Below are 25,523 nucleotides of genomic sequence, written 5' to 3'. Positions count from 1 at the left end.
GTTTAATCTATTTCTCAGGAAAATATAGAGGAATGATTATTAACAAATTCTGGGGAGAAAATGGGAGTCTAAACAAGTTTAACTAAAATCATTTTCTTCTGTTTCAGAAGGCACAAAACTATTACTTCAAATATAACTTTTTGCTACTAGCTGACATAAATCTTTGCTCTCAGTTCTGGTTTTAGGTCCATTATTCTTTTTTTAGGTTCAAGCCCCCAGGTACAAAGAAAACCTCCTGGGAAAAAAAAACTTAAATAATGGAACACCTGGACAGTTTCAAGTAAAATGTCTTGTGTTTGGTCTTATGGGATTATCTGGATTGAATTTGATCCTGTGTTTGCTGAGAAAAGATAAAGTCCTCTAAGCTGTGAGTTGGGCCATGTCTTTATTAGATCCAGGTTCTTCCTGACTTGTGAAGACAGCTTGGGAGGTAGTTGAGTCCATGCAATAGTGTGAGTCTCTAGGTTGATCCCTCTACCCAAGAAGGAGGTGGTTGGTTGTGTGACCCTTCATAAAAAGCTGTCACTGGACCCAACTGTTCTGGACAGTTATCATCTAATTTCCAACTTTTCTTTTCTTGGTAGTGGGTCTCGGAAAAAACATTATTGTTCACATTTGTTGATGGTAGCAATCAGTGGTGGAATTCAAATATGTGAACAACTGGTTCTCTGTGTGGATGCAGCTTCTGGAAGTCCATTCTGGGCCTGGGCAACAAAAAATTAGCTACCGGTTCTGCCGAACTGGTGTGAACTGGCTGAATCCCACCATTGGCAGTAATGTATTTCTCCTTGGGTTTATTGATCTCTCAGGAACTTTTCATGCTATGCTATTAACAATACTATCCTTCTGGACAATTGTGAGGATTGGGAGGCACCATATTGCAGTGGTTCTTCTCCTTCTGTGGTTGCTGTTAGTCAGTGTTGAAAGGGGGAAAAGGTTGTATCCTCAGTCCCACATTTATGTGGGGCTTCAGGATTCAAAATTTTTACTTGTCTAGCTTAACATCCATTAAAAACCATTGTGTGAGGTTATTCATCACCTCAGGATCTAGTTATTATCAGTATGTTGATGATATCTAGTCATACATCTTGTCCCAGGCAATGATGCTGTCATGAACCAATGTTTACATCAAGGTGGGATGGGAAAAAAATCTCGGACTCCAAGCTGATAAGACTAAGTGTCTGTAGTTGTTCAAACCCTATGAATCTGGAATTTTTCATATTTGGTCAAGGATGGGATGATACTTCCCCATTCAAGATTAATAGATAGAGTCTGGTTTTACCTAGATTTACAACTACTGTTCAAAGAATAACTTGCAGCTGTGACCAAAAGATCTTTGCAGAGGTTCAACTTATGTGCAAGTTGTTCCCATTCTTAGAGTGACCTTTCAGATGGTCATTCATGCCATAATCACCGCACAGCTAAACTACTACAATATGCCATACATGGAGCTATCCTTGAAGACAGTCTGGGAGTTACACCTGGGCTAAAATTCAGCATTGCAGCTGCACTTCGACACTTATATGTGTCATCAATGCACTAACTGCCAATTTATTTCTGGGTACAATTCAAAGTGATGATTGTCACATATAAAATCATTCATGGTATAGAGCCTAGCTATTGAGTTCTACAGTAGTATCTGCATAACCATTAATATTGGGCAGAGTAGGAGGTCTCTGGATGTCTACTATCAAATAATGTCATCTAACAGAATCCCAGAAGCATGCTTTCTCTGTCATGGAATCAGCTACAAGAGTGATTGTTTTCCAAGTTCTGGAGTTAGGTTAGGTTGGGTATTAAGCTCTAGGTATATTTTTTGGTCATGTAACATGTGTTTTGTCCAGACATGCATGTTCTCTTTTTAGCTTTTCTTTTTACTTTATAAAAACAAAACTATCCAGAGTTATTTGGGAGTTGTGTGGCTTTCTAAATATAAACAAACAAATACACACCTCTTTGGATAAATCACTCTGCCTATTTTCTAAAAATAAAAAACTCCTGACAAAATATTAAAAGTATATTAATCAAATTCTGTTTTCTAACTTCCTGTTATAAATCACAAGCAAGTGTCTAAGAAATACCGGTAAGTAGTCTGAATGGAGTAAAAAAAAAAGAGAAATGCAATCTTGTTTCATATAAACAATTTAAACAAATTTTAGCACTACAAGGATAGCCATATAAGCATTGGCATATAAAACAGCCCAAATAAACCTCTCTAACATTCTAAACGTTGCAATGGAAATATTATTAAGCTTTTTTAAAAATGCACCCACTGCTAATAATGGAACACTTAAGTCCTTAATGTTTCTTCAATCAAGACCTTGTTTTTAATTTAGACCATCTGTTATCTATTGGCTTTATTAAAATCAGTGATGGTTTGACTTGTAATAGTCCATTGGAGAGTTGAGCTGTCAATAAATTTAAATCATCACCATCATCATCATCATCATCAACCTAAGCCTCCACTCCAATTTCCAAAGAGAGTATCTGAGGAGCCAAAGCATGCTTAGGATATTCTTTGTAAGTATGAAGAGATCCATCTTCCATGGGTGAGATTGAAAAAGGAAACCCAGTTCCCCAATCATGTCCCAAACTGTAAACTTGCTGTTGCAGATTTATATCCTCTTATTTGTTTTAATGAGAGAGAATTAACTGAGAGAAGGGTTGCTGAAGAAGGCAAACCAACAAAACATAACACATCTTACTTCCATCTTCCTGGAAGGCATCCAATAGGAAATTGGATTTATCAGAGAATTCCCTGTTGGGAGTTTCTGAAGCAGCTTTATCACTTTCCTCTTCTGCTTTTGATTTGTATGTATATCAAAATTTTAAAACATATTTATTTATTTATTATTTATTATTTAAATTTATATACCGCCCTATTCCCATAGGACTCAGGGCAGTTTACAGGGGAAATTAAAATACATAGTATACAAAATTAAAATCAATTAAAAGTATTAATGAAATTACAGTCCCTGAAGTTAAACTAAAACCCAATTAAATTAAATTAAATTAAAACCCCTCAGTCTGGGCCAAACAGCTCGAAGAACCAGGTTTTCAAGTCCCGGCGAAAAGAGCGAAGGTCGGGGGCAGTCCTGAGTTCCGTGGGAAGTTGGTTCCATAGGGCCGGCGTGCCCACAGAGAACGCCCTTCCCCTGGGAATGACCCACCGGCAATCCTTAACTGGCGGTACCCTGAGAAGGCCCTCCCTGTGGGAAGTTGATGCCAGCAGCATGTTTTCCCTTAGATAATCCGGACCCAAGCCATTTAGGGCTTTATAGGTCATTACCAGCACCTTGAATATATACGTATGCATATAGGCATTCTTCAGTGCTTCATTATCACAAGTTTAAAATAGAAATAGCAAGTTCCCAATATTTGGAAAAGAGATTCTTGCCATAGCTACAGTAGTTTTCATCTTTTCCACCGTACACAGCACACTTTTCTATTAATAGTGTCAATGTTTATGGCATTTTCCACAACTAATTCTATCATAAAAGTTGGTTTCCCAAAAAGTTGTAATTTGCTACAGGCTAAGTGGTGTTGTCAAAACTCGTCCTGCAACGAACAGGGTAGATATCGAAAACAGGAACGAGAGACTCCTGCCGCAGTCTAGAAGCACTTTATTCCACAGAGCTTTAGCCGCAACGAGAAACAAAGCCAGCGTTGGCTGCTATCTGCATCCAACGCTGCTATATACACATCCAAAAACCCCACCCAAACTCCACCCAAACAAGCCTCCGCCCTCCCAGTCCCTATAACTTCCCCACCCCTCCCTTACAAAGCCTTCCGCCCGACGCTCAGGCAGGTAAGGCTCCCCCAACGTGTCACCACCAACGCGCCCTTTCCCTTCACCCTCACCCACTCCCTGCTGCACCCACCCCCGAAGCCCCCTGTCACCCAGCCACCCGGACACCGCAGGGGGGAAGGACCCGTCCCCTGACAGCGTCGCCACACTGCGCCGCGCAGCCAGGAAGTCCCCCCAGGCCGCACAGTTAGGAAGTCGGCTCAGGCCTCCGCCAGGCTGGCTGCAGTCCGGGGCCCGTTGCTCCCGAGCCGGGGAACCGCGCGTCGTCGCGTCGGCGGGCGAGGCCTGCAGCTGCGGCGCGTCCAGAAGCGCCAGAAGAGACGGCCCGGGATTCGGAGCCTCCCACGCCGGGGAGCCCCTGGATGACGCGCCGCCGGGCGCAGGAAGCAGCCGCGGCGCGTCCGGAAGCGCCGAGACGAACGCCGCGGGCCGTTGGACTCCCCGGGCCGTGCTGCAGTTTGGCGGGGCCGGGAGGAGCCGCGGCGCGTCCGGGAGCGGCGAGGGGAGCGTCGCGGGCCTCCGAGCTCTCCGGGCCATGCCGTCTCCAGGTGGGTTCGGAGGGAGGGTAGCCGGGTGTGCCGGGGGGGTGGAGGGGCCCCCCCTCGTGTGTCGGGCTGCCGAGGCCCGACATGCCGCCCCCTCTACCAGGGGCTCACCTGGAATGCAAGGAGAGAGAGGTGAGCGATCCGTAACGTGGTTAACTGTCCCCCCCGGGGTCTTCCCCGGCTTCCCCGGGTGTTTCCGGTGGAAGGCACGGAGAAGGCGTGGTGCACACACATCCTCATCCCGTACCCAGGTAGCCTCCTCCATGGGGTACCCCTTCCAGAGCACCAAGTATTGCACCCGCCCTCTTCGTTTCCGGGAGTCCAGGATCTCCTGTACCTCGTAGTGACTGCCCTGTACTGGTCCCGGGCCACCCTCCCCTGCCGCTGCAGAGGCGGCCGTAGCAGGCTTCAGCAGGCTGCTGTGGAAAACGGGGTGTATCTTTCCCAGTAGAGGAGGTAGCCGGAGTCTGACGGTGACGGGGTTGACTACCTGTATAACTCGGAAGGGTCCGCCTGCTCTTTGTATGACTCTGCTGCTTGTTCTAACGCCTTCTTAGCCACCCCCCACACCTCCTCCAATCGGTGCATCCACGCCCCAGGTGTGCAGGATGCCGGGGCCCCCTGATCGCACCCCGCGATAGGAACGAACTCGTAACCGGATACCACTTTAAAGGGGGAGAACCCAGTGCTGCTACGCACTGCATTGTTATAGGCAACTTCCGCGAAGGATATCAAGTCCACCCATTCGGACTGTTGGTACGACACATAACAGCGCAGGTATCGCCCCACCGCCGCGTTCGCGCGTTCCGCGGCTCCGTTCGTGCTTGGGTGGTACGCCGAGCTCAGACCTTGTGTCGCTCCAATATAACGCACGAACTCCCTCCAGAACCGGGCCGTAAACTGTACCCCACGGTCGGAGATGATACGTCGTGGCACCCCGTGGAGACGATAGATATGTTGAACAAACAGCCAGGCTAGTCGACGGGCCGAGGGCAATCCCTTACAGGGGATGAAGTGGGCCTGTTTTGAGAACAGGTCTATAACTGTCAAAATCAGTGCCACATCTTTGAAAGCAGCACTCTCGTGGTCACAGTATTTGTAAAAGATTAAGGTGGAACTTGCAGGCAGGGATTCAAACTGATGTACTACTGCTGCCTTTCCTCCTCCATGGAAACCAGCGCTCAGCTCCTCATCAACTGCCAGCTTTGCAAGATCATTGCTTAGAGTGGATTTAGAAGTTCCACCTACGTGGACTGTGCTGCCTCCCAGGGATGATGAATAGGCACTGGCAACCTGGGTGCTCAGACACTTCAGCGTTGATTTAGCTTCTTGGGCAGCAGCAAAGATTAAGATAGCTGGTTCAGTGTGGTAGGATGTATTAAGGTGTTTCTGCAATATTTTCCGTACTCGTCCCCACAGGTGAGGGCTCTGACCTGGGAAGATGTCTTTCAGTGGATCAAACTGTGATAAGAAGACTTCCACCACTGGAGTTTTTGGCACACTTGGAGGGTGTAAAGGGTAGCAATAATGGCAACTTATAGCAATGAACACGAACGTTATTGCCAGAAAAACTCCGTAGAAGAAAAAACCATTATCTTGATGAGACTGAGAATTATTTATTACTAGCTGTTTCACTGAGTTCTGTTGGTTTTCTTCTGGTGTAAAGCATTCAACTGTCTTCTGAGGATAGACTTCAGGCACTAATTTGGATGTCCTATGTTGTTCATCTGCAATCGGGTATGCCTTCTCTGTGCCCTTAAGATCTTGAACTGTTTCTCTTTCCTTGTCCAAACTATCTTCTTTCGTTCCTTCAGTGTGTTTCGGAGAGTACTGGCTTTGCTGGCCCTGTGAATTGATTTTATCTTCTGGAAGAGTTTCCGTTAAAGATTTTTCCTCTTTCTGAGAATCTGGGAGGTCAGTATGGGTGGAACACTCTGTCTTTTCATGTAAAGAATGCAACAAATTTGAATCTACACAACTATCAGGCAAACCAGCAGAATCAGATGGAAGCCCTACAATGCACCCTGTAGCTGCATCAGTAGCCTCGGTTCTGGGTGGAAATCCATCAGAATTCGACAGGTTTTCTACCAAGGAATCCCCTCCGCAAGTTCTTGTCTATATATTGACGGAGCTCCTGCATCCCCCGGGGTGCCATTGCGTACATGCGGGGTTTCGGCAATTATGCTCCTGGCTCCAGTTCAATAGCGCAGTCCGTGGGGCGGTGGGGTGGCAAGGCGTCACACTCCTTCTCATCAAAGACATCTGCGAGATCGCTATACTCCCGTGGTACCTGTGTCTCGAGCCCGGTGCCCACCCCTGCGGCCCCCTCAGGCCCATTAACCCCCTCCGGACCCAGGAAGGAATGCTTTTCAGGAGGCTGGGGCCCTGTCCCGAGGCGGAGGTGTCGGCATCCCCCCTCCCACCAGACTGTGGGGCCCCACTTGTCCAACCACGTAAGCCCCAGGATGACTGCCTCCGTCATAGACGGCACCACAACAAACCGGAGAGTCTCCCAGTGTGTACCCAACTCCATCCTCACCGGTGCCGTTACATGCGTAATAGGTGCTCCACCCAAAAGGGACCCGTCTACCTGCTGAAACCGGATAGGTTTGGGGAGCCGCTGAAGAGGAATACCGGCCTCCCTTGCCATCACCAAGCTAATAAGGCAGCGTGTGCTGCCTGTATCAATCAGGGCCTTACACTCCCTCCTCGCACCCGTCCGTGGGCTGATCAACACTACAGGCAGCACAAAAGGACACACCGGAGCGCTTACCATCGGGTCCTCCTCGTACTCGTGATCCTCGGAGCCATCGGACGTGTCCGTTCGTCCATCCGCCGGGCCTGCTGGGCGTTTCGGTGTCGATGTCCGAGGCGTCTTGTCGGCCACCTGGTATGCTGTTCTGGAGCGGTCCGCAGCTCTTCTGGGGGTCGAGCCCCGCGCCTCCGGAGGATTGGGCCCTGGTCGCGGCGGAGGTAACGGACAGTCCACCGCCCGATGCCCCGGTTGGTCGCAGCGGAAACAGCGGATTGTTGGACGGGGCGCCGGTGGGGCCCCGGGTTGTGTCGCCACCACCACGGGCTTCCGATTCTCTGTCTTCGGCCCCTCCGGGGTCCTCCAGGCTCCAGGGGCCACTGCTGGTCTGCCCCGGGTATCCTGCAACCCAATGTCCAGCTCCACCGCCACCCGGAACCAGTCCTGAAGCCGTGCTGGAACCCCCCGCACCACACACGCCCGCCGGAGAGCTCCATCAAGACCGGCCCGGAAGTGGCGCACCAGCAGGCGCTCAGGCCACGAACGTAGCCTGCCCGCAACCCTTACAAAGCTAGGACCCTTACAAAGCCTTCCGCCCGACGCTCAGGCAGGTAAGGCTCCCCCAACGTGTCACCACCAACGCGCCCTTTCCCTTCACCCTCACCCACTCCCTGCTGCACCCACCCCCGAAGCCCCCTGTCACCCAGCCACCCGGACACCGCAGGGGGGAAGGACCCGTCCCCTGACAGCGTCGCCACACTGCGCCGCGCAGCCAGGAAGTCCCCCCAGGCCGCACAGTTAGGAAGTCGGCTCAGGCCTCCGCCAGGCTGGCTGCAGTCCGGGGCCCGTTGCTCCCGAGCCGGGGAACCGCGCGTCGTCGCGTCGGCGGGCGAGGCCTGCAGCTGCGGCGCGTCCAGAAGCGCCAGAAGAGACGGCCCGGGATTCGGAGCCTCCCACGCCGGGGAGCCCCTGGATGACGCGCCGCCGGGCGCAGGAAGCAGCCGCGGCGCGTCCGGAAGCGCCGAGACGAACGCCGCGGGCCGTTGGACTCCCCGGGCCGTGCTGCAGTTTGGCGGGGCCGGGAGGAGCCGCGGCGCGTCCGGGAGCGGCGAGGGGAGCGTCGCGGGCCTCCGAGCTCTCCGGGCCATGCCGTCTCCAGGTGGGTTCGGAGGGAGGGTAGCCGGGTGTGCCGGGGGGGTGGAGGGGCCCCCCCTCGTGTGTCGGGCTGCCGAGGCCCGACAGGTGTTATATGTACAATTATTTTAGGTTGACCATGATTTCTTATGAGCTATTGGCAGATTTACTCCCCAAAGTGATTCCCTGAAGAGAGCAGGTCTGACTTATGGCCAGGGAGCTTGCTAGAGGGCCTGTACTGGTACTTATCAACAGTTCCTATTTCAACCTAATGGCACATTTCAAGGGTCACAAAATGTAAAAAGGATGCAGTCAGCCACAGATAAGCAACTGTCTTAAACTCTCTACCATCTTAGACCTTCCACAGACATGATTCTTTTACACAGAGGGGAGATACTACCCCAATTAAAAGGCATCCTAAATCTGTCTCAGTCTCTGAATGATCCATGTTATTTATGAACAGGAAAAAGAGAAATATACATGAGTGATGCTTTTTGAGGCTTCCCATAAATACAAATCCAAAACCATTCAGTCTTCAGCTTGATGCTCTTTGGAGAATAAATCATTTCATCTAGTGAAACGAGGTCCAGTAACATTGACTGACACTTTCTGCTAGATCTGGCAGACTCAGAATTAATTTTGGGCATTATAACATTTAAATATCAAATATATAGAAGTTCATTTACAGATTATCTTAGACCTAGTGGCATGATTCACTGGTGCTGTCTCAGTAAACTTGAGATGAATGCATATATTATTTTGCTTATAACTTGACAATCATTTTGCCTGGGTTCCTCATTTCCCTTTAGAATCAGCAACAAAACCTGTTTCCAAAGAATCATTTTATGCTTCTCCTTTGAACTCTGGCCCCAAGAGATCCATAAAGAACTCAGCATCCTTCTTTTAGAAGGGCTAACATAAAATGCTATACATAGTTGCAGTGGCATTGATGGAATTGCACTGGGGAATAAATCAACGTTCAAAAAGGCTTATTAACATATTTTGAGGTTTGAATGAAATTGGGGGAATTTAATTAAGGTTTCTATGGTAGCATTATATAATAATTATTTATTCCTTGCTATGGCCAATGTGAAGCTGGAGTGGAATTCTAATAGGCTCTTTAGTCTGCTGGAAGCTAACCAGGAAAGGGAAATAAGCAGAATTAAAGTTTATAGCTCTCCTACTTCAATTGCATTTGCTGTGATTAAACTGTGCTCTCTCTCTCCATTTCATGTGCAAGAAATAGTCAAGACAGTTAATGAGACCGAGATAAGAAAATGCAGTTTGTTAATGATACCCATTTTATCCATGTTCATCATCATAAAAATAAAAAAATAAAAATTCAAAACATATGTTAGAGGCCATATTGTCTTTTATTCAGTATCAACTTTGGGGTTCTTGTCTAATCAAATAACATTTTGAACTATTCAGGGTGTACCAATATTTCAGTACTTGAACCTGATCTGAATGTTTCCAGCTGCCCATATATTTGGACTTTAAACCAAATTTTTAATGGCTTTTCCTTGGTTTCATATCTTAATAGACTTCATGACAATTCAACCACTTAAGAACCTTAACTTTTGTGACAGTGATCCAATGTGAATATGTGAATTTGTACATCTGTAGCTACTTTATGTGTGAGTTGAGGCATTTATTCCAGGTTTCATGTGGTAGTTTTGTTGCCTCAGAATCAGTGTTTGAGTAAAGGTGTATTAAGATGGGGCCGGAGCCAGCACGGCTGGTGCTGTGAGAGCAGCAGACCCACTCTATATGGCGGGGCTGCGCAATGCGGGCAGCAGAGGCGGTGCGGGCCAGGCGATGTTTTAATCTTATGATTTAAAAAATATATTTTTTTTCTATTGTAGGTTTCCCCAAACCTTGCCATGTGGATTGCATACAAATATTATATAATTGGTAAATAAAGGTAGAACATATGTTAAATATACATCAAATGATAATATGCTTCCCTACAAAGTCAATTCTTGCTCAATGACAGACCAAGGAGTTAACTCGGAAAGGCAAGAGGAAAATCTAGAAGAGGTCTGTGCAACTTCTAGAAGGGAAAAGCCCACACTGATAAATTAAAAAATCTTTGTGGTCTGCAAAAGAATTGTTGTTGTTGTTAGTTGCGAAGTCGTGTCCGACCCATCGCGACCCTATGGACAATGTTCCTCCAGGCCTTCCTGTCCTCTACCATCTTCTGGAGTCCATTTAAGCTCACGCCTACTGCTTCAGTGACTCCTAATCAATGATTTGTTGACTAGAGGAGGATCTACAGTGTTGGAGCTTGTGGTCATGGTAAGCCATGGAGGAACTGGGCAACATGACTTTCACAGCAGTGGGTGGTGATTTTATTACTTTAAAAAAAAAAGTCTGTGCTCTGTCCAAGGGTGCTTGGTAGGCTGCATGTACAGGCCTGGTCTAGAATTTATCTAGAGCAGGCATGTCAAACTCATTTTGTTTGAGGCAACTTTTTATAAAAGAATTGCCATTAATTTGTTTTAATAAAATAATTTAAATCAATTTTTCACTTGATTTCAAATTAAATGAATAAGATTTTTTTAGTACAATTGCCATATGCAATAAACTGGTTTTAGGTATATGTTACTGGAAGGAAAAAGCAATCCCTGTTGTGTTACTGATCCCAGAGAAACATTTGCATGTATGCAGGTATCCTTAGGGTGCCATAGTTATGGATGAGAAACATTGGTTGCAAAGTTGGCATTTCTGGATGTAATACAGATATTTTGGACTTATTTTTGTTTCTTTGCATGTTTGATATTTTTAAAAAGGCATATGCTACTGACTACGCTTATGCACATATGTAACATGATCACTGCTTGTCCAAAATTTTACTATACAGATAATATCCCCAGAAATTATTTTAGCCTTTTCAATAAATGTTATTGATGTTAAGCTCACCAGGGAAAACATCATATATTGTTATGTATATACTAGGTTAATTATTTAAAGACTGAAGTGCAACATAACTAGATTCTAAATAATCTATTTTTAAAAACACACAACAGTCCAAACAGTAAAAGTAAAGTCCAAATTAAGAATATTTCATTCTTAAGAATTGTTTACATTCAAAATAGTTTTCAAGAGTGTACAAAAGATACTATTTTTTTCTAGAATCAGCTAAATTAGACATATTACATTGAGAAAAAATGTTTCTCATTTCTTTCCTGTTACCTTTGATTTCATTGCAGAGATGTTAACATAAGAAATAGATTATTTTGTTATCTATTTTACCTTCCAAAAGACAGAAGCAGATGAAAAATCTGAGGTTCTTTCCTGTTGGCTTTTCTGAATTAGCTGTTTTAGATTCTAAAAGTTTAGTTCCTACAGAAGTAATCCTGTAAATAATTTTAATGTCCTCCTCTAGTGCAGGGTCTTTTATGACTCAAGGACTTCAACTCCCCAGAATTCCTGAGCCAGCATGGCTCAGCTTGGAAACCTCTCCTTTTCCCCTCAGCATGGCTGGCTCAGGATTTCTGGGAGTTGAAGTCCACGAGTCATAAAAAAGAGCCAAGATTGCTAGCCTTGCAATAGGCTTAGGAAAACCAATAAGGGAGCTGGGTTGTTGGTTTGTTTGTTTTTTGCAAAAAAGGTTCCAGAATGCCGTTCTGAGCGTTCTATGAGAAAAAAAGCCCTGGATTTAATAACTTTGGGAAAGAAATAGATTTCTTCCATTTCTAGTGTGCATGAATATTCCTTACCTTGGCTCTGTTTCTCTGGGCATACTATAAAATGAGAGCTAATATTATTCATTAATTATACTTCCAAAATAGGACTGGAGAACTCTAATCCTCTTTTGCCTGGAAGTCTGAGGAAATATCTCTAGTCTCATCTCTCTCAGATCACAGGAGATTTATCTTGCTATCCCGATTTGAGTATGGTAGAGCAGAGTTCCCCCAAATTTCCAGGTTGGTGGCCCAGAAGGGAAGGAGGGGGAAAAGTGGGGGATGGTTCTGTGGGAGGGGAAGACACATGCACACATGTGTGCACATGCACGAGCACCTGTTGCTCGCAAAAGTGTGGCCGAGAGCACTTATGATGCACATGCAAATGAGGCACCAAATACCCATGATGCTCACGTGAGTGGGGCTTTGTGCACATGCACATCAGCCAGCCACTCATGTGGCCCAGTTTTGAATAGGCCACCAACCAGTAGTGGGCTGTGGCCCACAGATTGGGGACCCCTGTGGTAGAAGATTATTGAAGATGAAGTTGGAATGGCTTTTTGGTGTGGCTTCCCAGTATTTGCTGTTGGGAGAACATAAGAATTATGACTATTGTAAGCACTATACGGCACCATGTGATCCCAGAATGCTCATTAGGAGACCAAAACAGTTTAAGAGTTTATAATAGAGTAAGAATAAGAATAAGAATAAGAACAAGAACAAGAACAACAAGAACAAGAACAACAGCAACAACAACAACAACAACAACAACAACAACAACAACAACAACAATAATAATAATAATAATAATAATAATAATAATAATAATAATAATAATAATAATAATAATAATTTGGAAGGGACCTTGGAGGTCATCTAGTCCAACCCCCTGCTCAGGCAGGAAACCCTATACCATTTCAGGATGGATGTCTGCTTCATTCTTAGCTGTATTGTATTCTTAGTTGCTGTCTATATTTGTTAACTGCTTTACTCCCAACATAGTTCCCTCCATCTGTAGGGTTCTCAGCAAATGGATGCCCAATGCCATGAGCATTCATTTTCTGTATCTTGAGGGTGCTTCTCCCTTCCCATTCTTGTTCTCAGAGCCCATGCAGTTTAATGTGGCTAACATTCCTAGGGATTGATGTTTGTTGAGCTTAGCTGTACCTGTGAAATGCTGTTTTATATCTTTTTGTTTGCTCGCTTGTACATTGTAATTATCAGTTGCTATAGTATCCCTTTGGTATTATTTTCAGGACAGCACTGATGTATATGATCTGAGATACTGTGATTAGCCTAAGTCATCTGGTGAGTTTCAGGGCTGAGTGAAGACATGAGCCAGCACTTCCCAAAATTCAACTAAATGGTCTTCTATTTCAAGGGTAAGCAGTGTGAGACCAATAGGTTGCAATAATTTTCTACTTTTTTCCCCCCTGAGGCCTGCAGAGACTCTGTTGTTGAACGTATGTTATCAAGATTGCTTTCTTATGTACATAAAAATGATAACAAGAACTGATAACATAGGGTTATCATTATTCATGGCAATTATTGAAAGGTTACTACTCTATCCCTCCTTACAAAATAATTGCCTTCACTACTCTAAATACAACACTATTAATTTTCATATGTCCTTAAAAAAAACTCATGTTCAAAATTAAAGCCTATGAGTCCATTCTGGAGATCTGCTGTGTATATAATCTAAATGGAATCACTTTTAACTTTAAAAGCATTTATTAAAAATAAAAAAAAGATGTAGTATTGATAACTGGACAAAGAGAATTGCATGTTATACAATTAATGCTCAGTAAAACATTACTGAATTAGTGATCATACCAGGCAAATATGTTGAGTTATTTTTATGATATGAAAATGAATAGAAATCTTTCATGTTACTGACAAACTTTCCATAGAAGGGTCTTTCTGTGGAGGGAGGGGGTAGGAACTGCCTTTTCTTGTTTCAATCCTTTTGACAATCTCTTCAAGATATTTAGTTTTGTATCATGTGTTTTACCCCAATCCTTACTAAGAATTATTTCACAGGAGAAAAAGATCTTCTCTCCCTCCCTCCCTCCCTCCCTTCCTTCATCATTTGGATTCAGGGAATGAAAACATTTCACCCAAATGCATGTGGGATAAGTCTTATTCAATTTATGTATTTATCTCTGTAACTTTTTCACTGAAAGCAACATCAGTCTCTTCCATGGAGTTTTATACAATTTGACATCAGGAGGGGGCATCTCTATAATTTACATCTTAATCTGCTTTCCCACAAATATAATAACAGTCTTGTGACAACATAACCTACGTATCAATGGCTCTCATATTCTAACTAATTGAGGTCTTCTCTGCAGGAATGTTTGTGCAGAATTTTAAGTTGCTATTTAAAATACATACTACATAAGATGCAGTTTACATTTTTAATCCAGAATTATTTTCTGACTACAAACTTAGATTATGTGTGTGGAGAGAAGGGGAAGCAGCTACCCAAATCACACAAACAGAATCTGAAAATGGGCTAGATTTGTTATAGACCTCAAACCAGTAACTCATAGAAATATTTTGCCATTAGCATCTGTAATGAAGTGCACACTTAAGACTTCCATGCTGAAAGAGCTGTTCATTTAGAACCTCTGACTTCTGCAAGGGAAGATTCTAACATACATTCTACACAATATCTACTGTTGTGGCCTTAGTCTGCAGGTTGGGGGAGACTCCACTTATTGCCACAAGAAGTTTAATTCAGGGACACATTTCCTTCCTTCCTTCCTTCCTTCCTTCCTTCCTTCCTTCCTTCCTTCCTTCCTTCCTTCCTTCCTTCCCTGAAGGAACTCATGTTTATACACACACAGAGAGATACACACACACAGACACATATTTATATACACTTCTCCCAGAAGAACGAAGCTGAAGCCACCAGCCTGAGGATGACGGGTGAGATTTCGTCGAAACGTTGCCCTGATACCTCCAATTCTACGTGGGAAAAAACCCGAATGACCAAAGATCTACATATATATATATATATATATATATATATATATATATATATATATATATATATATATATATGTGTGTGTGTGTGTGTGTGTGTGTGTGTGTGTGTGTTTTCGTAGATATATATATGAATTTCGTTTTGCTGACAAAGAGTTAAATGGGAACAAAAAAAAAATTGAATACACAGTGTATCGCAGTAGCGACTTGAGTCCTGCTTAATGCTCCTAGGTTGGAGCTGCAAGGCAAAAGATATCATAATAATAGAACTGCAATATAGCAAGTTCAAAAACCCAAGGTGCATCGATCAAACCGGTCTGACCAGTAAAAACTTACACACAAACACACACGTGTGTGTGTGTGTGTGTGTGTGTATACATATATACATACATATATGTTGTTGTTAGTTGCGAAGTCGTGTCCGACCCATCGCGACCCTATGGACAACGTTCCTCCAGGCCTTCCTGTCCTCTACCATCTTCTGGAGTCCATTTAAGCTCAACATACATATATACATACATATATACTGGTACATTAATTTTGCCAGGAATATACCAGTTTAAAAGAGTAGTTTCTTACTTGTATTACAACTAAGAAATTAGGACAATGAGGAGAGTGAGAAGGAACTCAGGATTTTTGCCAGAAGTAACAGATCCCATATACATGTATGCAGAGTCGTGCTGGCTCTGTGCAGTACTGCAGGCTACTTCTGCTGACTGCGGGCTGCTAGCAGTTTGGCAGTTCGATTCTCACTGGCTCAAGGTTGACTCAACCTTCCATCCTTCCAAAGTCAGTAAAATGAGGACCCAGATTTTGGGGGCAATATGCTTACTCTGTAAACTGCTTAGAGAGGGCTACAAAGCACAGTGAAGCAATATATAAGTCTAAGTGCTATTGCTATGCATGCTGTCATACACATAAAGATAGAATAAAACAGTAGCAATAATGCTAGGTAGGATAGATACAGTATGTAGCTAGGCAGACAGACCAGACAGATGAATGACAGACAATCTTATAGAAAATCTATCACATTTTTAATCAATACAGTTTTGAATATGAGAGATGATAAACTCTACCATTTGAAGTTATTCATATGAGTGGCTATAAGGAAAGGTATGTGTATATGTCTGTTTGTGATTTTTATAGCCTCCCTTATTTCCATTGTGGCATTTTCTTACTTTGTTGAGATAAAATATCATTAGCAATTTAAAATATCAGTCTGAGCCCTCGCTAAGCTGGGATTGGTTTTCTAAGAGCCAGTGACTGTGCACAATTTAGAAATGTAAGAATGAATAGCCTGGGAATTCAGCTGCTTTATGTTAAACTTGTTTTTCACTGAGGTCCTAGCTATTTATAGGTATACTCTAGACTTTAATATGAAAAGTTGTAAAACTGCCTAAAGGCATAAACAATGTTTGAAATGCATTTGAACACAGTTGGCCATGAATTATAAGCATGCTGTGACTTTTTGCAAGCAAATCAGTCACTAGGGTTGCCATCTCTTGAGAGTGTGTGTGTTTGTGTGTGTGTGTGTGTGTGTGTGTGTGTGTGTGTTGCAATGTAGCAAGAACACTGTTTTGGCCTACTTCGGAATTGCATCTTTCCAGAAGAAGCACAAAGCAATTATAATTTCAAAACTGAAAAAAGTACAAGGCAGCTTGGCTTCATTTTCAGGGCATTAATCTGTAGAGATATGTTTGGTCATAAAGAAAGAAGAAAATAAGATTTCTCCTATTCCTTGTAGCAAAAAAAAAAATCACCTTCAATGATTCCTATTCTTTAATGTTTGCTTTGCAATGTTAATTTACCTGTGACCTTAAGTAAATTCATTACTAAAAAAAAGAGAAGTGTAGGGAATCAGGCCATGAAAAATGTATATTCATTCAACAGACACTGATAACCTTATTTTTATAATTCAGTTGAGTCCTACTGATTTTAGCATAACTAGAATTCAGCCAAAGTTTTGGTGCTCACACAAAGAAATGAAAAGACCACAGTAGAAATCTTTGCTGTAAATGGAAAGAACTGAGATAAGAGGTTTCTTATAAAAGAAAAAAAAATATAGGATATAGGATATATTTCAAGCATAGATGCTAGGTAACCCTTCAAAAAGGACCCTTGACTCCTATCCAATATTGCCAATATAAAATGTAAAAAAAATGTTATATGGCCTTCCCTTCAAGCATATGGCATCACTGATAAGATTCTGAAACAGTTTTACTTCCCACTGTCTGAGCGCCTTGATCTGTTTACATAAAAGCCATTGGAAAGGCCAAGTAGAAAGTAGCTGTTTTTGGAAGAAATAAAAGAGTAAACAGCTCTGATTCAATTGTTGTACAGTGTTTCCACAAGGAAAAGTGTAAAGTAGCAGTCCTAAAGCATTGTTTGCCGGGGCCCACCAACTACAGTAGCTAGCATGTCTAATTATTGCTGGTTTCCCTTTGGGATTTTTTTCTAACAAAAGGTACTGGTTCTAATTTAAGGGATTAATTACCAGTTTCTCTCTTGGTGATAGTTTTAAACCTGTGAAAATTCAAAAGATAAAAATGTCTTAACCAAATTCATCCAGTCAATTTCCAAGATCCGCTTTTTAAATTACTTTATGAATTCCTGGCAGAAATGCTGTGAAAGAAAATAGGAATGCTGCTCTAAGATATAAAAACAATGCTGATTTATCTCATCATTGGCATAAGAACCAGTGATTACCCTGTATGAAATCACATTTCTGCTGTACTAGGTTGGTAGGGGAAGAAATTCCAATCTCATTACCTGATTACTACACCATGCATCTTTTCTCCCAATTTCTTTGTCATCTTTAATTAAGCCCAATTGTTTCTATGACTTATTCAATACATGGTTGTAAGATGAACCTATTTAAAGTCTGAAATAGGGTCAAGATTCTTGGTATTTCAGAATGAGTCCTCTATTAGACTGCATCAGAAAGGAAGAGGCAATAATAAACTTCTTAACATTTTCTGTATTAAAGATTAATCTTATTAACATTAAATTAATGTAAAGCCTGTACTAAAGTTTTAGATCATAGAAATGGAGAGAACATACAGGTCATCTAATCCAACTCACTGCTCAATGAAGGATGTTCTAATTCAATTCACTACTCAGTGCAGAATCTGGTATTTGGCTATTTAGCATCTGTCGGGAGCCTCTAAGAAGTGAGTATATACCAATACTAGTCAAATACAGTTTAAGGGTGGAATTAAAAAAACAACAACTAAAGGCTATTGATTTCGGTGCAAATATAGTGGCACAATCCATTATATTGGACTCTGCTGTGGTATGGAGAGAGTATGGAGAGTTTGATATTATATATCATTCTCTTTTCAGACATTGGCACAACATATACACATACATATATATCCCTGAACTCACGAATATGCAGACGGAATAACTGGAAGCAATACAATTAGCAGGGGTGAGTAGACTGGTGGCGTGTTCCATTATGCTGGAAGTGCTCTGCTCATGGAACACGCCACCGGTCTACTCACCCCTGCTAATTGTATTGCTTCCAGTTATCTTGCATCCGTCTGCATATTCATGAGTTCAGGGATCCTCGCCTCTCCTGTTGTCACTCTCTTTGCCTGCTTTGGGCATGGCTGGATACCTGTTGCCATGGATGGTCTTCCAATGTTTCCTGCCCTATAGCCATCCCCCCCTCTTGCTTGTGTAGCTCTTGTCATCTGATGGCCAGTTTGTGTTCGTGGATCCTAGTTGTAAGTTGTTTGGTTGTCTCCCCAATATAATTACAGTGACAGTCCTTGCATTGCACTCTGTATATCACTGAAGATCTTGCTTCATGGGAAGCAGCTCTTTTGGTGCATCACCTTGGCACATAAAGTTTGTTTTGGTTTATGGACGATGTCGGCAGTTACCCGACAAAAGCTAAGTTTATTAAACAGTTGTTTTTTTTATATTATCCTTATGTTCAACTATTTCTCTCTCTCTCTCTCTGTCTCTCTCTCTCTGTATATATATATATATATATATATATATATATATATATATATATATATATATGCATGCATGTATGTGTGTGTGTGTGTATGTACAGTATATACACATATACATGCACACACATACACATATACGTATATATATATATATATATATATATATATATATATATATATATATATATATATATACACATATACATATACAGAAGGGACGCGGTGGCTTAGGACGCTGAGCTTGTCGATCAGAAGGTCGGCAGTTTGGTGGGTCGAATCCCGAGTGCCACGTAACAGAGTGCCTGTTACTCATCCCAGCTTCTGCCAACCTAGCAGTTCGAAAGCACGTAAAATGCAATTAGAAAAATAGGAACCACTACGGTGGGAAGGTAACAGCGTTCCATGCCCCTTTGGCGTCTAGTCATGCCGGCCACATGACCACGGAGACATCCTCAGACAAGCGCTGGCTCTTCGGGTTTGAAACGGAGATGAGCACCAGCCCCTAGAGTTGGAAATGACTAGTGCGCATGTGCAGGGGAAACTTTACCTTTTTATACATATACATATACATATACATATACATATACATATACATAAACATATACATATACATATACATATACATATACATATACATATACATATACATATACATATACATATACATATACATATACATATACATATACATATACATGAAATTCAAGGTGCTGGTTATTACCTATAAAGCCCTACATGGCCTGGGTCCGGGTTATTTGAGGGAACACCTGCTGCCGGCATCAAACGCCCTTCGCCCAGTGCGCTCCCACAGGGAGGGTCTGCTCAGGGTGCCGCCGGTGAGAGATTGTCGGCGGGTGACACCCAGGGATAGGGCCTTCTCAGTGGGAGCGCCTGCCCTCTGGAACCAGCTGCTGGTGGAGCTGAGAACTGCCCCCGACCTCCGATCATTCCGCCGGGGCCTGAAAACCTGGCTCTTTGAGCTCTCGGGCCCAGGCTGAGGAGAAATTTTTAATTGGGGTTTTTTAAGAGTACAGGGTCAATTTAATATTTTTAATTTGGTTTTTAACTTTTGTATGTTGGATTTTTTAATTCCCTGTAAACCGCCCTGAGTCCTCAGGGAAAGGGCGGTATATAAATGTAACTAAAATAAAATAAATAAAATAAATATACATATACATGTGTGTGTGTGTGTGTGTGTGTGTGTTAAATATTTGTCAAGTCATTTGAGTATGCCTTGCTAATTAAATCTTTCTTTCCTGTTTGGCCTAACTCAAGGCTATCCACAGGTTATAGTCACAACTTATGACAGCTCATTATTTGTGTAAATTATTCAAATTGCTAATAAAGATTTTTTTGTCTTTTCCTTCTTAATTTATTTAATTTGTAAGGTAGAATTGCCTTGGTGCTACAAAGCACTTTGCCTTAGCATTTTGACCGTTTTCTATATGTATATATGCTGGCAACAGGATAGAAGAGTTTTGCTACTGACTATTTGGGACATTTGGGAGATTTTGAAATCCCAGTCTAGTTTAAAGCTCTAAAATTCCAGGAAAATGTCCCACCTAAAACTTAATAAAGCCCAAATTTATTTATATTTGAAATCCAGAAATGTCAGCCAGGTGCTATACCTATCAAAATACTATGGGCACATGCATATTTACATTAGGATTAGTTTTGTTTTTAAAAGCTAACATTAATAAAGAACTATAGAAAACTCTAAATATTAGGAAAAAGTTGTAAATGACAAAGAATAAAGATTTCCAAAAGTATGTGTCTGTGCATTATGTAAGTATATTATACATTTAAAATTTATACATAAACATAAAATCACATGAAACTGATATTGACTGATTGAAATTGATCCTCAGTTTTATATTGACCTAATATACTGTGAGATAACAAGCAAGAATTGGCAATTACTTATCAGGCTTCTTATATTAAAAAATAAAACCAATTATGATGAATAATATTTCTTTTGGGGATCAGGTTGAAATTGGTGAGTTTATTTGCAATGAATGTACTGAAGGGAAACCAATCCTTTCATTCTTTACTAGTCACTAGTTATAGCCTTTATAATGAATTGAATTTGTGCACTGAAGCAAGCGCAGCAAAGCTTATCAATTGCAACTAACAGACTGCTAGCCGAATGGTAGTTGTGGGAGCAAAACAGCTCTTGACATGAAACAGTGCACAAATGTTTAGGAAAGAAAATGTGCAAGAATACAAGGGACAGTTAATGCCTGCACAGATATGGCTTGAACCTCATGTTGACAAGCTGAACTCTTAGATGAAGGTTCCAAAATAATTCTTTCTGCATTTATACTTATAGCATTTGTCTAATTCAGTTAAAACAATAACACAGGGCCTGGTTAATTGAAGGACCTTCTACCTCCCATAGTAACTGCTTAGCCAATTCAGTCTGACAGGGTTGGCATACTCTCAGTTCCTTTGATTAATAATGCCATCTATCATGTTCCTCAAAGTGTGTCTTCCCTGTATCAGTGTTTGCTCTCTGCAATGGGGTTCCCCCCTGGATACAAATAGCCTTCCTCCCTCACTAGTGTTTCAAAAGGCCTTGAAGTCTTGGCCATTTGCCCAGGCCTTTGGCAAGGATGACCAAAGCCTCTTTTTCATTTGGATAGTTTTTCTTTGTTCCCATCCAGTTTTATCACTGTGCCAGCTTTGCCCTTGTCTTTGTTTAATTGCTGTAAAGAATTCATGTATCATTATAATTTAATGCATTTATTATTTTTTTAACAGTCTATTTTTTTTAAAAAAAGATTTTTTTAAATACAATTAACCCTCCCCACCAGTTATTTTCTTTAAAGTGACAATAGGGATATAATATTAGCAAAAAATATATTTTGTCACTGATCAAGTGGGGTGTAGTCTTACATTCATGAGAAAACGGTCAAAGTGCTAAGGGAAAGTGCTTTGTAGTACCAAGGCAATTCTACCTTACAAATTAAATAAATGAAGAAGGAAAAGACAAATTATTTACTTTTTTGTTTATATGTTATTGCTTTTTAATTAATAAAGAGAAAAGAGCAAAACCCAAAGATAATAGTGATGGACAAGTACTGTCAAAATGAAGGAGGAAAAAAACATAAAATTGTTCTAACAAAACAATTATGTCATTATAGTAATAAAAAGTTACAATTATACTCTTTCATATAATTTCAAATATGAATATATTTCTAACACATTTTATTACTTTTCTAAATTAGTGGATTCTGTATCAATGTGTCTCATATTTTATTGTATTTGCCTATACAAAGTCTACATCTGTAGGCAATCTACTCATAAGTGGCTCAAGTGTAATCAGGTTTTCAATCCACTGAATAAATGGGGCCATACATTTATTTTTCCTGTGCTGCAATATCAGTTTTTTAACCATAGTATGGGCACAGAGAATCCACTTACATTGTCCAGCTGTCAAATTCCATGTACTCCATTTATAGTTCAAAAGAATATCATCCTTTGAAAATTGTAGCTTTTGTTGCACAATCATATTTATATAATCTACTACTTTCTCTCCAAACTTGGTAAGTATAGGACATTGTAGAAACATATGTTTTAAAGAAGCATTATCCTTATTATACTGTATCTCCAACAAGTGTTACTTTTCACAGTGCTTTTCTACACAAACGTATTGGAGTCCAATACATTCTAAATATTTTTTGCCATTGTTGCATAAATTGTAGTTGAGGCTTATTAACACTCTTCTATAGAGGTTAAGATACTCTCCCACTGTCTGGACAGTGTAGTTCAGAGATGTCAAACTCGCAATGTCATGTGACATCGCGGAACGTATCGGGACAGTTTTGCCATTGTCAGCAATGGGGTGGGCGCAGCTTCCAGATGACGCATCCGGCCTGTGGGCCAGTAGTTTGATACCCCTGGTGTAGTTATATATTTCACTCATTTCTTAACAAATTGTAGTTTTTTTTAGTTTTAAATTATTTAACAAATTGTTATAGTGTGAGCTGAAAATGCTGCTGGTCCAAACAATGTTGTTAATGAAGTTAATAAATATAATTATAAATATATAAATATCCATTATATCTAATGGATTATAGTTATCTCTTAATAGCAATAGCAACAGCACAGATTTATATATCACCCCATAGTGCTTTATACAACCCTCTGCGTGGTTTACAGTGCCAGCATATTACCCCCAACAATCTGGGTCCTCATTTTACCAACCTAAAAAAGACAGAAGGCTGAGTCAACCTTGAGCCGATCAGTATCATACTCTAGACCAGGCATGTCAAACTCGCGATGTCATGTGATGTCGCACGACATATCGGAACTTTTTCCCATTGCCGAAAATGGGATGGGCACGGTTTCTCCGTGACGCTCCAGCTCGCAGGCCGGCAGTTTGACATGCCTGCTCTAGACTCTGGGCAGAGTTAGCCTGCAGTACAACATTCTAATCACTGCAGCACTGGGTGTCCTAATATAAGTATGTTAAAAATTCATCTTCAGGTCTATCAATTGACCTAAAGTTATTTTATCAATAGTTACTGATTTAGCAATGCTGCTATAATATCTACAATGCAAGGCATTACTGAACAATATCGCAGAATCTGTATCGATTAGAAAAAAAAGTCTTTTCCAAAACAGGTAGATCTACACAACCATTCCATGACATCTACAAAGATATCATTTTTCCAATGCCTTAATGTTATTAAATAATAGCAGTTTTTGAGAAACAATAAATTAAGTCACTGTTGGCACTTGCTTTCCTCCATCAGCTATTTTCTAGACTTGGGCAATGAGACCTCTGGATCGTCACCAATAAAGAATTCAGTTTGCTAACTCAAATCATTCACTGACCTTCCCAGAAATAAGGTCATCTCCAAGTTTTAGCACAACCATTTCATGACATCTGGAATTTTATAGCATCAGAAGATAAGACTGTGGGGCAGCTGAGGAATGTACAGTGTATTAGTGGGAAATCTATTATGTCCAAACACCTTTATATACTAAAAACTAAAAAAAAACAGCATTACTTGATAAGGGGAACAGTGCAACTCAAACTCTTCTCCTTGTTATTTACTGGTGACCAGCTGGCTGTGCCATGAAACACTTCTGAAAGTAATATTTGTAGCATAGAAATTCATACCAGTTCCTGATAATTGAAACCATTTTTGCTAAAAAATAATAATAAAACAAACAAATAAGCAAACAAAAAAAGCCAGAAGAAAACCATGTAGCATACTTAGTAGATCTCTATGTCCTCCCTTCCTCCACCCGCCAGAACCTATGAAATCAGTGCTTTCTCAGTAGCTTTAAGGAGATGTTCTGCTGTAGCAGCAGTTATATATGTGTAATAAATTTATTTATTACACCAGAGCAATAAAGCTTGGCTAACCAGTGATATTATATAATTATCCACCTTTGCTAAAGTGTGAAGAAATTCTAGAGCATAATTCTGCACGTACCCGGTAATTTCTTTGAAAATAAATCCCCTTGACTTAATTGGAGTGTATACATTGGTAAGTCTGCATAGGTTTCTTGTTTCCTATATACTTGGAAATGGAACTTACTATTTTCATGGGCTTTACAGTATTCTCCACTGTAGCCTCTGAATTCTACATCATGATACATATGATTTCTAGGGCTATGTAATTTCTAGGTAATAGGGTTTATACACACACACACACACACACACACACACACACAGACAGATAGATATAGATATACATACATACACAATACACACACATTAAACAAACAAACACAGATACACACATAGACATTCCATGAGTTTGGGGGCACATATTTGCACAAATCGCCAGAGATCGAATGTGTTGCTATCTTGCTTCAGCAAAGTGGAGTACAATGCTTTCATGCATTCCCTTTATCAGCCCTGCTGTCTGCCTTAGTGTGTCTGTATCTAATTTTAAGTAAAGCCAGGGGAAAATGGGGAAAAAAATGTAAGTGAAATATTGTAAATCCTTGAGGAAAAAAAATCTGAATTTAGGGGTGTTTTACCTATAGTGTTTTCATGTCAAATATCTTCAGTAAGCAGATTTTAGCCACAATCCTGTGCCTATTTAAATAGGTGTGTTACTGATTTACTAACTAATCGTGCTGTTAATCCTGTAGAATCATCTCCAGGAATACATTTTTGGTTCCCATGCTAGTTTCCTGATCATTAAAACATAGAAACAAATGCACCATTGCAGAATTATGGAGGGGATATAAAGTCAGATTGCCATGCATTTTTTACAGTATCATAATGTGATTTAATAAAATGGACCTACTTGTAGAGTGAATTGCAACATTGCATAGAATTTGTAAGCTTCAGTTTTTTTCAACTGAAATATTTTCAACTGAGTTTTGCAAATTTGCAGGTTCCTCATTAAAAATTATTATTATTATTATTATTATTATTATTATTATTATTATTATTATTATTATTATTATTATTATTATTTATTGAACTTATATACCGCCCTTCTCCCGTAGGACCCAGGGCGGTTCACAAGGCAATTAAAACAACATTACAATACAAAAAGTTAATAACAATTAAAATAGATTAAATTATCCTTGATTAAAAATCTAAAACCCCTATAACTCTGATTAAAAAACCCAATTACAATAAGTTAAAAATTAAAAATTCTCAGTCCTGGCCAG

General features: G+C 41.1%; 1 protein-coding gene across 1 annotated transcript in view; it reads right to left on the bottom strand.

The window, feature by feature from the left end:
- The window catches only part of LOC310634845 (uncharacterized protein), a gene marked incomplete at both ends in the record, with an annotated part of 117,403 nt that overhangs the window by 6,297 nt on the left and 85,583 nt on the right, over positions 1-25,523 (bottom strand). Inside the window, 2 exons of the mRNA XM_083353382.1 lie at positions 2,706-2,801; positions 5,358-6,468. Of these exons, the coding sequence (XP_083209508.1) occupies positions 2,706-2,801; positions 5,358-6,468 (1,207 nt within the window). The remainder of the gene's footprint in view (positions 1-2,705; positions 2,802-5,357; positions 6,469-25,523) is intronic.

The sequence above is a fragment of the Vipera ursinii genome (assembly GCF_947247035.1).
Source record: "Vipera ursinii genome assembly, chromosome: 2".
NCBI lineage: Eukaryota > Metazoa > Chordata > Lepidosauria > Squamata > Viperidae > Vipera > Vipera ursinii.
The sequence above is the reverse complement of the archived record's forward strand: the minus strand, read 5'-3'. Positions and strand labels throughout refer to the sequence as shown.